General features: G+C 39.5%; 1 protein-coding gene across 6 annotated transcripts in view; it reads left to right on the plus strand.

The window, feature by feature from the left end:
- WDFY4 (WDFY family member 4) overlaps positions 1-13,572 on the plus strand; it is a 144,795-nt gene that overhangs the window by 40,498 nt on the left and 90,725 nt on the right. For all 6 annotated transcript variants that reach the window (XM_065067383.1, XM_065067384.1, XM_065067379.1 and 3 more), the window contains 12 exons: positions 1,374-1,588; positions 2,444-2,556; positions 3,527-3,746; positions 4,021-4,097; positions 4,795-5,013; positions 5,857-6,041; positions 8,484-8,715; positions 10,380-10,531; positions 11,083-11,194; positions 11,308-11,498; positions 12,896-13,048; positions 13,466-13,539. In XM_065067383.1, coding sequence (XP_064923455.1) covers positions 1,374-1,588; positions 2,444-2,556; positions 3,527-3,746; positions 4,021-4,097; positions 4,795-5,013; positions 5,857-6,041; positions 8,484-8,715; positions 10,380-10,531; positions 11,083-11,194; positions 11,308-11,498; positions 12,896-13,048; positions 13,466-13,539 — 1,943 coding nt within the window. The remainder of the gene's footprint in view (positions 1-1,373; positions 1,589-2,443; positions 2,557-3,526; positions 3,747-4,020; positions 4,098-4,794; positions 5,014-5,856; positions 6,042-8,483; positions 8,716-10,379; positions 10,532-11,082; positions 11,195-11,307; positions 11,499-12,895; positions 13,049-13,465; positions 13,540-13,572) is intronic.

The following is a 13,572-nucleotide window of genomic DNA, read 5'->3' on the forward strand; positions in this document are numbered from 1 at the left end:
GTATGCCATTATGCTTTTATTGTATTTATTTTGGAGTAAACCAGTGTTTTCACTTAGTCAAGACCTGTGTCCTTCTCTGTTTTCACATACATACAGATACTTTCCTGCATCCAGTCAAATATGGAGTAAAATAGCAATTAAAAGATTCAAAAACTTATAAGCAAGACTTCTCTATGCTGTAGCAGTAAGTGCCTCTCCATGAAGAATATTGTAGTTTAGTCTAGTGGATATTTTCTTTCTATAATGAGATGCACAGTGAGACTGCTTCACTAGGAATGAACAGTCATTCAGAGAGGAGAAACTGTTACCCAAAGAACTCGCCCTTCAGATATAAAAAATAATAGTTTACAAAAATAGTATGTATGTTGCATTGGATGTGCTAGTATTATATTCCAAGTGTTCCAATTGGTTGATGAGCACTTTGAAAACAAATTTCTTGTCCTGTACTGGTTTTGAGTTTGATGTGGATGAAAAGAGCTGAATTCCTCTTTACACTTATCAAGCTAGCTTACTCTGAATTCAGAGAAGTTGCTTCTCACTCATGTTATAATATCAAATCGCAGTGTCCTAATCCACATCTGCATCCACATTGTTGTCCTTTTCTTTAAGAGTTTGCATGAATATTCCTACAAGAGTATATGAGAAACCCAAAGAGCTCTTGAAGGTGGGCAACATTTCATCTTTGTAAGATTTGTTTTTAAATATATGATGCACAATTAATTTTGTGTGAAGTCTGGTTACCTCAATGGGGTTCCTAATTGAGAACAAATTGCTCTGAATATGATTTATGAAAATTGAGAGACTTCTTTAAGAAGTCTTCTTCATTAAGAAGCAATAATGAAGTAAAGCTTCAATTCCTCAAAACATATAGAGAAGTGTTTAAAACTGTTTATTGACATTGCTTGATACAGTTTTGTTTAAGAAAGTACTTTTAGAATTAAGAGAAGATCATGTCAATATGACTCTCCACATGCTTAATGTCAAATATATTCCAAGTTACTGTGTTAGTCTTGGAGCTTATGCCTAATAACCTGTCCTTGGTGGTAGTCCCTTCTTTTGAATGAGAACCAGTGGTTCTCTTCCTTCACTACCAAGGTGTTGTGGCAGTAAAGCTCAGTTGTGGATGGCTAAGCAGCTACTAAGATAAACAGACACTGTTCAAGGGCAGAGATTTATAGAATAGCCATGTGGTTGCACTTGAGCCTCTGGTCTAAGCAGCTTCTTTAATGGGCTAGATTTTTACACCCAGAGATTTGACAACTGAAAACAAAACAAACAACTGCCAACCCCCCCAACCCAAAACCAAACAAAAAACAGTCACCATGTACAGTTTTAGTTCCATTTCACTGACCTCAGCTCTGTGTCCATTTCAGCTTTCACAGGAAATCCAGTGTGCTGTGGTTGATCATATCCAGTCCCTAGTGAAGTCGGAGAAGAGTCGTCAGGTGATGTGTGGATCTGGCTTGCTGAGCACCATCATAACTACCTGCCAAGATGCCTTCCGCAACGAGAGCCATCTACTGCATCTGCCCCTCACTAGAGTGTTTGAGAAGCTTGCATCCCAGGCTATTGAGCCAGATGTGTTAAGGTATCAGACCATATCTAATGGAACCAAATTGCTTTAGTGGTGCAAATTGTTTGCAAAGTTTGTGTAATAATCGGATACTTCATGTATTGCTCCAATTCAGCAAGCCTTTTGTTTCAAGTCTCAGTTAATGCTGCTTACATATTGATTACAGGGTATATGCTTAAATGACTTAGTGAAGATGGTATAGTGTATAGTGTCCAGCTGCATCAACTCTGCAGGGGTTCTAAAGCCATTTATGAATGGTAACTTACTAAGTAATTACAAAACAACTAGAGTTATTCTCTCCTAGTGTTCATGTGGAGAAGCTTACTTTCCTGAAAAGTAAAAATTACTTCCTCTTAGCTCAGATCCATGTCAAGGATAGATGCAGAAATAAAAAGTGTAGTCTTGTTTCTCACTCTCTGTTTCTACTTTGAGGATGTACTCTGTCATTTAATGCTAACGAACGCTAGGCATGAGAGTACCTAACAGAGATCAGAGTGCAGATGAAGTTGGATATGCAGTGGATGAAAAAAAAAAAAAAAAACAACAAAACAACACAAACCCCACACCAACAAACAATCCCCGCCCAAAAAAAAATCCGTGTTTTTTTTCCTGAAAAATTAGTAGTAGTCAAAAGTATTGCTGAAGGAAACAAACCATCATATTTTTTTTCAATAGAAAAACTTTGAAAAGGGAAGTGTAAAGCAAAACAATATTTAATTTGGTATCAAATGAGAAAGTTAATCACCAGAGGGCTGAGCTGTATTTGTGTGGTTGCTATGACTCCAAAGTGCCTGGCTTGATCGTTTTGTTTGTTTGTTTGTTTGTTTGTTTGTTTCTTTGGTTCTTTGTTTGTTTGTTTGTTTGTTTTAGGAAATTTCTTTGTTTGGGAGGTTCTCCATCACTGCCTTCCAGGACCAGCACAAACAGGACACAGGCTCTTTCCTGTCAGGGGAGTGATTCTGCTAATGCATCTTGGAACGTAGGTAAGCACACGATGAGCAACCTGTTGCTGTTACAGCAAGTGGGTTATAGATGTTTCTGTAATGACAGGAAACTGCTGTTGGAGTAGATTGTTCCAAGACAGTTATAGTGAAGGTGTAGTATGCCTGGATGTTCTAGACCAGGTATTGCCCAGGCTGGGTGGTGCTTGCCCAACACTGAGAGCTGATCTAATGACCAGCAGAGATCAAATTGTAATATGTGTGTGGAAGTCAGATGCTGACATAGACTCAGACTTTGCTGGATCAGACATGTAAGTGATCTATAAAATTAATAATCATATTCTACAAACCAAGGGGAGTGTCTCCTTGGTTTGCAGCATGTTTTCCCTGTGGTTTATAGCTAAAAATAGGATAAAGATGTGAATAAAGAACACTGCTTTTTGAAATTACTAGGATATCCTAGTACTGTGCCTTTTCTTCTATGGACCATATCCATTCAAGTCCTTTCTCTGTTCTAACACATTTTGCAGGTGAAAAGCTACGGTAGTAGTATTTGGTGGTTAAACTTTTCTCATGCCTGTGAGACACCTGACAGAGCATGGTACAAATTTGATTCTTATATTCTTCTCAGTCATTCGTCAGATCCTCTCCTACTTGTTGGATGTGGCAATTCTGTTACGGCAGAATTGAATGTGTGTAAGAAAAATGGAACTAATGGGTCAGGAACCTTTTTCCTGGAAGTGAAGTTTGGAGCTGCCTGAAGATGGGGGCCAGGGGAGGAATATGCCTATCACTTCTATAAGCTCATCTCTCCTGCCAGCCTCCCACCTTGAGATTCCTCCAGTGCAATATTTTTGTGTATTGCTGAGGATTTCCGCAGGCTGCTGAGATGTGTTAGTTGGCAAGCATGCAGTGCTTTTCTTACCAGGGATGAATTGAATACAGGCAAAACGTGCGACTGAAGAAAGTATTGCAGACACTGATCTGGTTAGACACTATGTTGATCTTGTAGGTTCAGAAGAGGACGTGGTGGACAACAAAACTGATTCTCAGGCAGTTGTGCCTGTCAGCAGCTCTCCCAGCAGCTCTCCCTGGGTGTCCAAGAGATCTGCCTTGGCACTCCAGACTGCGATGAGTCTCATCTCCATGACATCACCTCGAAACTTCCAGCTCCGCAGCACAGCTTTGCCTCCATCATTTGTGGAGTTTGACATGTCCATGGAAGGATATGGGTATTGCTGCTGTTTCTTTTCTCTTTAGCTGCTCTGCAGTCTCCAAGTCCTTATTCTGGACACTGCAACTAACCACTTCTCTCTCCATCTTAGTCAGTCCTTGTGCCCTATCACTGCCTTCCTTGTAGCAATGTTGCCAACATATTTTGATATTGCCTTATCGCTGATAACCTAGACTCTGCCTTTAATTTGTGATTCTACACTATTAAGTCACTGGTGACCCTGAGGGATGATTTTACATTTCTGATGAATGAGTGCTTTCTTGCTTTTGTAGGTGTTTGTACCTCCCTACCTTGGCCACTGTCATGGGACCCAGTGCAGAGCAATCTGTTTCAGGAGGAATTGGCATGGGTAAGCACTCTGACTCACCTACAGCTTCCTGAAAACACTGAAGTTTCAGCCCCACTGAAACCACTCAACATTTGTAAGAAATGACAGCAAATAAGCTGTGTGTTTCAATAAACTTTTGTCTCTGTGTCCCAATCCAGCTCTGAGCTGTATAACTCAGACTACTCACCAAAATACAGTATCAGATGCAGATTAATGATGTGATGCATTAGCTTTAACATTTGCAATACAAATTTAAAGTGGGCTGCTAAGAAAACAGTCTTAATGATTAAGAGCCAGCAGATTTTAAGGGTAATCCCTCCCAGAGGAATAGAATCTGTCACTTAACATGAGATGAGATTCTCCTACAGATCAAAATCCTCTATTGGGTGAACTGGGAAATGGCTGGACATCTTACTTCCTGAATTTTGTGAACTTTGAGAACTTGTTTCTGGCCCAGTGTTTTCCAATCGAGCTCCATGTGGAGATCTGTTAGTCATTTCTCCTCAGTCAGTTTTATGTCATTTATATATGTGCTCACACTTACATGTGCAGTCTCTATGCTATTGAAGGCAGACAGAGAAATCTAATAGAACAGAAATTGAACTTCATATTCTAATGTTGATTCTTCTATGGTTTGAGCTATAAATGAAACAGCAGTTTGTTAATGTCTGCACAGGGAAACCAGCTTCCTTACTGCTTATTTGTTTCCTGTCTGCAGGCACGAGAGTGTTCCCTCCGTCAAGTGGCCTGACTCTCTCCTGCTGGTTTCTGGTTAGCAGGTTTGGTTTGGTGCACAACAGTCACCCACTTCGTTTCCTCACAATCGTGAGGCACATGTCAAGAACAGAGCAAGAATTTGTTTGCCTTTCAGTAAGCTTCTTCCCGCAGGACCATTCTTTAGTCATTTCCACAGAAGAAGTGGAATTCCAGCCGCTTGGTAAGGCTCTTCTCAGTCAAGCTGGAGTGCTATGTCCTCTGATTATCTGAAATTTTTCATCAACAAATTTCCTCTTCTTATAAGTACCTGGGACTTTAATGAGACTTATCTCTTTGATTTACTTCTGTCAGCCTGTTGTGATTGTAATTCTTGGTCATATCTCAGTTTTAAGTTCGCTCTAGGTATTGAGAATTATTTTGTGACCTGCAACATATGATAAAATTTATATATATTTTAAGGAAAACTTATGAATGTCATTCATATGGTTGTGTGCCGTTATGGAGACTGGACTTGAACCCTGCCTCTTCTGTGTGGTAGTAGGCAGATTTGGAGAGTAGGGCTGAGTAGTCTGGGAGTGATCTAGCTTCCTAATCAAGCAGCTCCTTTCCTCTCCTTGCTTTTAGAGTGTTTTTTGTCATGCCAATCTATATTTTTTTTTTCTTGTTGATGTTTATCCCTTTCTCCTTATTGAATGTAGTAAACTCTTCAAATGTGAAGGGGATTGAAAATTGCAGAGGAGGTTAACGCAGTGAATATCCTGAGGGGTTCTCTTAGAGAATATGTTTGCTTTGTCCTCGTTTCAGTTTAGTTTTGCAGCTAGCAGGTGTTATTTGGGAGTATGGCACATTGTATGCTGGGCAGGGATCTTGAGAGTTGTGCAAGTCTCAGGTCCCGATAATAGACCATCAGGGAATGTTTTAAAGATACTGAACAGAAGAGCACCAAATCACTCTATACCCCTAGAGGGTCCTGCTTCTTGTGTCACACTGATAGTTATGTTCCAGAGGCAGGGGAATATGGGAAAGGCTTTGTAGTAACTTTCCCCTGTTTTTGCTGTTACAGATATTATGGAACCTGAAGATGAGATACCAAATCCCTCCCCATTTCCAGGGCACGTCCAGTTTGACTGTGGCAAGCTGCTGGTCACTGGCCAGTGGCACCATCTCACAGTGACATTTGCTAAGGAAGCAAAGAAGAACTGCATTGTGTCAGCTTATATTAATGGTCAGGTGCTTGGCTCTGCAAAGGTAGAGACTCTCTGCATAGATCCTTTGCCTAATGTTTGCCTTTCATTGCTTTTAATTTTCATCTCCCCATGCACATACCACGACTCTTCAGTATTAACCTGAGAGACTCAGAGCATGGTTATTTGCATATGTAACATGTACCACTCTACACTGTGCGAGTGGAGTCAGAAATCCATGCAAACCAGCGTGTATTTGTGCTGCTTTTCAGAACTATGTTATCAGCTTATACTGATGTTTTGTACTAGTTCCCCTCTCCCCCCTCAGCATGCAAACAGATAACCAGAGCGATTCTGAGTGGTGACACTCACCTGAGAGTTGGGGTTACCTGGTTTACAGGTAGGCCAGGGTTATGTTGATGAAATTCAGTTGTATCCTTACCAAAATTTTCTGAATTGACTAGTGATTTTGATGATCTCTCAGTTTACACCCCAGATTTTCGGAAGTTGTCAGCTATGAAAAGTACATCATGTTAAGGTGGGATCAGAGAACTCTAAACCAAAGGTTCTTTGGGTTTAGGCTAAAAGCTGCAAAGGTGACAAGTTATGCAGGGAGCCTTCATTTTTGAAGAAAGGCCTGGAAAAGTAGAAAGGTCACAGAGGAAGAAGCTTTTTTACAAGAATCCCAAGATGGATGGAATTTCCTCAAGAATTTTACGTGGGTGTTTCAAGCCATCCTCTTCCTGTGACACCCATTGAATAATCAGATGATGACTCGCTGGCCTTTTTCCTACTGGCAATCTAAGCATTCAGGAACAGGCAGGTGCTCCTCTGGTTTAGTTGTTCAGTGTGTAAGAGAGCTCTTGAATTAAAATAATACTTCTATTTTGAGTCAATAGAAATGAAAAGAATGTCTTAATTAGAAGAAAATTGTAAATTTCTATGATATCAACTCAGGAGTTCATTGCAAATGTTGGCATAGCAGGTATTTTCCCTAATGTGCCATTTCTTGTGGTCTTGTTACACAGGAGTGAATTTTCAAGTAGTGTATTTCTCAGCTTGCATGGGAGATCACGAAATAGCAATCCAAATGCACGTGAAGGGTTTGTAATCTGCAGGGGGAGAAGACCCCCTAGTTTTTGTATCATTATCATCATGCCCCTGGTTTTGAAGCTAATCTCAAATTATTTGTGAGACTTGTTTTTTGATTTTTGAATGCTCCAGGCTGTCAATATTGATAATGCTCCTTATTTCTGTTGCAGCTCTGGTTGGTATGGTGGTTTTGGTTTTGAATAGAATCCTTCTATTGATTGAAATTTGTAACCTTGGTCTCTTTCTTCTTGTTCTCATATTTCAAATCAATCTCAACACATGCAAAGCTCACTTGTGTGTTTTATACTTCTCTTGTAAAATCAACCTGCTTAATTCCAAATATTCTCTTTTCCATACTTGAGAAAAATGATCTGTCTTCTAAATGCCTTTTGGGACCTATATGCATTTCAAGAATGAAAATTTAATTTAATTTGCCTTCCTTTAAATGAGACTGAAAGTCATCAATAAAACTAGGCCTAAGCATTGCAATTGATTAAAGAATTCGCAGCAAATGTGTTTAACATACACCGAAACAGCTCATAATAAATAAAACAAGCATTTAGTAAATAAAAGACAGTCCCAGTGCTGGGGTCTCTGACATGATGCAAATCTTCATCTTGATGTTTATAGTGAAGAAAAGACTGTGTAAGAAATTTGAATTGCACAAAGGCTGTTAACAATACCAAAAGCTGTTTTTGCATGGTCGAGCTGGGAGGGAGTGGGTGGGTAGATTATTACGTTGCATCAAACCTAATATTTTTCCACTCAAGTATCAAGTCCTGCCTCCTAGCATGAGGAGCCCCGTCTTTTACATCTCAGTAGTGAGATCAGCAAATGCTAGGAGTCTGTCATCCTAACAACAAACTTTTAAAGACAGGGCTAAGCCCTGAAATAAAATATAGTTTCTTACTACCAAAAAAATTCCAACTACTTCCGACTAGAGCTGCCCAAATTTAAATAGAATGATTTTGATACAAAAAAATAAATGGTCCAATTTCCTAAGCTGTGGCACTTTCACTGCAGGTAACTGATGCACTTGGACATTCTACACTCTTCAAAAACTTTATTCTCTAGGTGCCTAGTACCATGTGCAATCTGTAACTTGGCTGTGTTGAAAGTCACAGTCAGTGTTATGAAGTTTAGAAGGGGAAAAATAAGTCTGGGGTCAAGATAAGGTTTTTCTTTACCAACACCTGAAATAATTTTGTTTGTGTGTTTTGAACAAAAAGTAGACTTGAACTTTTCAAAATGCTTGTATTTGTGATCCTTCTGAAAGTCCAGTTTCTTAACAGTGTTTCACAGCTGACTGAGACTTCACTGAGGAAACAGGCAGCAGGCAGTACCTTCCAGGGCCAAGACCTTAATGCTCCCCAAGTGTACTGGGTCTCCTCAGTGAACTCTTTCTCTGTTGCAGATGCAGTACCTCCAGCCCTTACCAGGTAGCTGTATTTCTATGGAACCCTCTTCCTTTATTGATGTTTATGGGTACATAGCTACTCCTCGAATTTGGAAACAGAAGTCCTCCTTGATCTGGCGCCTTGGCCCTACATATTTATTTGAAGAAGCCATCACTGTGGAAACCATGGAGATGATTAATAAGCTTGGCCCACAGTATTGTAGCAATTTCCAAGCAGTACAGCTTCAGGGTATGTAATTCTCATATCCACCACTACGTGTTTGTCAGGGCAATGCTCTTTATTCTTATAATCTGTGATTAGTATTCCAGCTATGCCTAGAGCTCACTCTAAAAGCCTGGAACTCTGTTACTGAGTGGTGTACAAGATCGTAGTAAGATACCGATACCATGATGATCTTGTCACATACTGTAAACTGGGCAGAAAAAGAAGGGCAGGAAATCAAGCAGCTGGAGAGGAGAGAGAGATAACATGTCCTTGGGGAGATACAAAATTGCATTTTCTGATGGACAAACATTAAAGCTGCAGCTTTAATTGAGATGTTCCGCATTTATGGTGCTACAGAAAAACATGACAGAAAAAGAAGCATCATCTTTAGTTGCAAATGCCTGCAGAATCGGAGAGCACAGGGGAGAAGAACACTAGGGGAGTAAGTTAGATTCTGTTTAATGAAGAGGCTTTTTAAATAAAGTATATACTGTTAGTTTCAATTATTAAACAGGCAGACAAAACATTTCAGTTGTTGAACAAAACATTAATAAATAAATAGTGCATTCACCTCTCTGCTAGAGCTCGGGACGAAATGTGATGGTGATCTCCCATTTGAAAAGAGCAGAATAATCAGACCTGGTGATGCTCCAACCTAAAGCACATCAAAAAGACTGTCTGAAAGAACACCTTCAGATTGCTGTCTCTCTAGACAAAAAAACCTAAATCTCCAAGTCAAGCATGGGAAGAAGTTGATGAAAAAGGAATTATATCAAAATACAGCCTTAAAATAAAAATATTATACCCATAGAAGTCAGAAGGATTTCATTTTGAAGTGTTGAGTCCTTATGAAGTCTGGGGAGCTTGTTTTCTGCAAACTGGTCTTCCCAGCTGGACTTGAATGCTAATCATGGACTGTGGCCATCTGACCTAATCATTAGTCTGTGTCTTACTGGAAAGGAAATAGGTGACACAGTCTTGGGGCATTTGCTTCTAGTTGATCTTCATGTAGAACATGTACTAATTCTTTTTGCATATAAGGACTGTGTCACCAGAATTAGTAGACAGTTTCATAAATCATCTGTTTTCCCAGTCTATAAAATTGGCAAAAATAGAAGATTTTTTAAATAGGTACACACATTTTTTCCAAGTGTGAGTAGGGATAGAAAACTCTTTCAAGAAAAGTATGTGCGAATAACATACAATCATTAAACTGGTGACCCTGGTACTTCTTAGAAGCTTCCCATAAGTTGTGTGTTATCAGCTCTGAACTTTTGCCTCTGTCCATTTTTTTGTATGTGAATCCTTGCTCCTAGTACCCCTGAGAAAGCTCCCGTTAACATGGAAGACCTCCTTAGTGTTTTCTCTGCCCAGAAAGTTTGTTTAAAAAATAAAGGTTTATTCTGGACTTCTCTGAGCTTCCTGAGATACTGAGAGAGGATGCAGGATCTACACAAAGCAATGGGCAGAGGAGACAAGCCAAGCACATCTCATATTGGTGCTTATGCTGGCAAGCTGCCATGGGCATGTTGCAAAGGGTGAGGGCATTTTTCTGACTATATTTAAGTAAAAATCAAATTCCTATCTAAACTTTGGTTTCCTCCAGTTATTCTTCATCTGCCTCTATCCTGTCTTACATGCTGAACATGCAAAAATCCTTCAGAGGTTTATTGTCGCTCTTGTTTTAGATGAGGACAAGTACAATGATCATAATCCTACACCTCTGGTCGCAGAAGAGAAGATTTCATTTGGAATCAATTTTGTATGCTCATCTCTCACTACAGTCCAAGATATAAAGATCTCCTACAATGAAGTGGATGGCCGTCTGATTGCCAAAGAGGTCACAAATTTCTCTCATTCGTCTTAAACATGTTTTCTTTAGTTTCTGATTGGTTTCCTTGAGCAAAGCTTGTGACTTTCTTAGTTACATAACTTCAGTGATTTCTACCCCCCCGCCCCTCCCCGCTTCTCTTCCAGTTCCTTAACTCCATTCTACTAATGATTTTGTTTTCATCTGTGGAAAGGAATAAATTGGACAGTGTCAATGTCAATGTTAAAAGCCTTTTTTGAAACAGCAACAGAAGCCATAATTTTCAGGTCTAATGATAATTTGTTTCAGTCTGTGATTTCTTAATGCCTCCACAACGACCATTCACATCCATTCTACCATTCTCACCAATGCCAAGCCTAAAAACATGTCAAAGTGGTGGGGTTGTGGGATATTTGAGGTGGGTGAGTGTTTGTTCTAACAATCAACCTTGAAGGGAAAATAAAGGTTTTCATAGTCTAAAAGTAATAAAAAATCTAAACTATTAGAGTGTCTGGTTGTTAGTTTTTGTCTCACTAATACTGCCACAGTTTCTCTTAGCATGCCTCTTTTGTCTGTTTTAGATTGGCATTAACTCTCGGGACAGTTCAACTCCAATATTCCTAGTTAAGAATATAGCTGGACACCTCTCAGGTTCCTTGCGAACTATTGGATCAGTTGCTGTGGGCCAATATGGTAAATACACTATGCCTTAATGTTTCATATTTTTTAAGAGTTGGGCATTTCTCTGTCCAGTAACAGATTTAGTCCATGCAACTTCCTGGTTGAGTAACACTGTGATTTCCTAGGGGTAAGAGTGTTCCAGTCCTCTCCAGCAGCTACTAGCCTGAACTTCATTGGAGGCCCTGCCATTCTCCTGGGTCTCATTGCTATGGCCTGTGATGACCACACCATGTATGCAGCTGTAAAAGTTCTCAACTCCATCCTGAACAGTAGCCCAATGAGTGAAAAATTGATGAGGCACATGCATGGATACCAGGTAGATACTCTTCTGTTCCTTCATTCTGGTTATAGTATTTCCCTTGGAGAACCTTATCCCAAAACCTATAAAAAACCAAGCATATCCTGGTATATATGATTAGAACTTTCTAAGTTATGAATCTCTGAGAAGGGAATATAGACTAGTGCTCTAAATTCTGTGCTTACTCTACCTGGGAACCTCTATAATGATTTAGCTGCTAATAGTAAGGTAAGGACAGATGCTTCTTGACCAGATGTGATTTAGTAAACTAAATAAGCCAGTGCAGCAGATTTGTGAGTGGCCCACCCGTCACCTTTCACCAACACACTTGATCCCTTCCACAAGAGACTAAGTCTCATGCAAGCCTGCTTTTTCCCTTCGGCTCATGAAGCCTAAGATTCCTCTTTGCAGACTGCCAAGTGTAGGACCAACAATGAATTCCTATGGCTTGGTCTTCACTCTGCATTAGGAATTGTGCTGGTATAAATAAGTGTTGTTTGGATTTCATTGATTAGGTTTGTCCTAAGTTCGTCTTTCAAACCTGAAAGCTGTGCATACTGAAGAGTTTGGTTGTATTTGAGCACTATACACATAATATTGGATGAGTTAAAGCTCAAGTGTGAGGTTTCTGTTCAGTATCATTTACTTTATGCTGCGTAGGCAAAGCAGAGTCTTATGGAACAGAGAAGCCTTTAACAGAGCTGATTTCAAATGAGACTCTTAATATTATGGCTTCATGAATTATTTATTATAAACTTTATATTTTCCCATTTTGTGAGTTGTTCATAAATTGGTCCTGATTTATATGAATGTGTTTATCATACTTGGATATTGCTTGCCCAATCCTTTCTTGAAGGTGAATGCCAGCCTCTAGATGTGTATGAACTGTTCCTTTCGACTTCATGCCGAATAGTGATCTCTCCATGTAGCTGATCATCATGTTGCAATGGAGTGGCTTTCTGAACAATTTTGTCACTGTATAAGGGATTCAAACGTAGACTCAGTTGAAAAACTGGCAATGTTTCCCACAAATGTCTTTCATTTGAAGAGGTCAACATTAATATTGTTTCTTAAACACTATTTCCAAGCAACTAAGAATAAATTTATGAAGAATAGTGCAGAAAACCTACTGTGATTATTTACTTTTTAAATGTTGTTTTTTGTAAATTCCATTCAACATAATAAGGCATATATTTTGCTCCTGTTCAATGTCACAGAGTTGTCAAACTTGTTCAAAAACTTACCCTTTCACTTACTGCACTAAATTTTATGCCTGGACTGAAACCTTTGCTGTCTTCATAATGTTGATTTAAGACAGTGCATTTGTCTTGAATTATAAAATAGGCTCATGTATTAGTTTTTGAATACACATTTATACTCTGCAGATACTTATTAAGTCTTTTTTTTTTTTTCAGGTACTGACCTATCTGCTGAAGAGTAAGACACAGCTGTTGAACAACAGGATTTTGCAGTTAATGTTCTCCTTAGTGGGCACAGCTGAGCTTGGCTTTGAGTCTTCAGTCATCAAGAATTATAGTGCATTTCATCATGTTCTGTGCAACTTTGAGGTAAAACTGTGTATGTTACTTTATGGATTTGTATGAGGTCTTGTTTACTCATAGCACTTCATGGAGCTAGTATTTGGACAGAGTGGTGGGTGATGATTTTCCACACTGTGGCTCAGCTGAGGTGGTGGTAGCTCCTGAAATGGCAGGTACTTTGTCACCATATCTCCCCAGTGTGCCCCAGTACAGTTTCTGGAGTGTTCCTGGAGACCCTGAAGGTCTGGTTTACAGGGCTAGCTCAGAAGCAGCAACTCCTCAGGCTGGTAGGAATTTCCCAGTACTTGTAGTTGTCATTGCAGAAATGACTGAGAGTTATTATATTATCTTCCCTGAACTACTTGTAACTTTTTCCTCTGCCACAGGTTACTGTTCTCTCAGGTCAGCAGAGCAGTAAAACCTCTGATTTCCTTTGTCTTTCAGCTTTGGGTCAAAGCACCAGAAAATCTTGACCTTGCTCTTTTCTCACATCTTAAGGAGATCTTGCAGTCCTCCAGGTATGCAAGCCAGTGTCTGAATCAGAAATACGT

Source organism: Columba livia, chromosome 6 (assembly GCF_036013475.1).
Source record: "Columba livia isolate bColLiv1 breed racing homer chromosome 6, bColLiv1.pat.W.v2, whole genome shotgun sequence".
Taxonomy (NCBI): Eukaryota; Metazoa; Chordata; class Aves; order Columbiformes; family Columbidae; genus Columba; species Columba livia.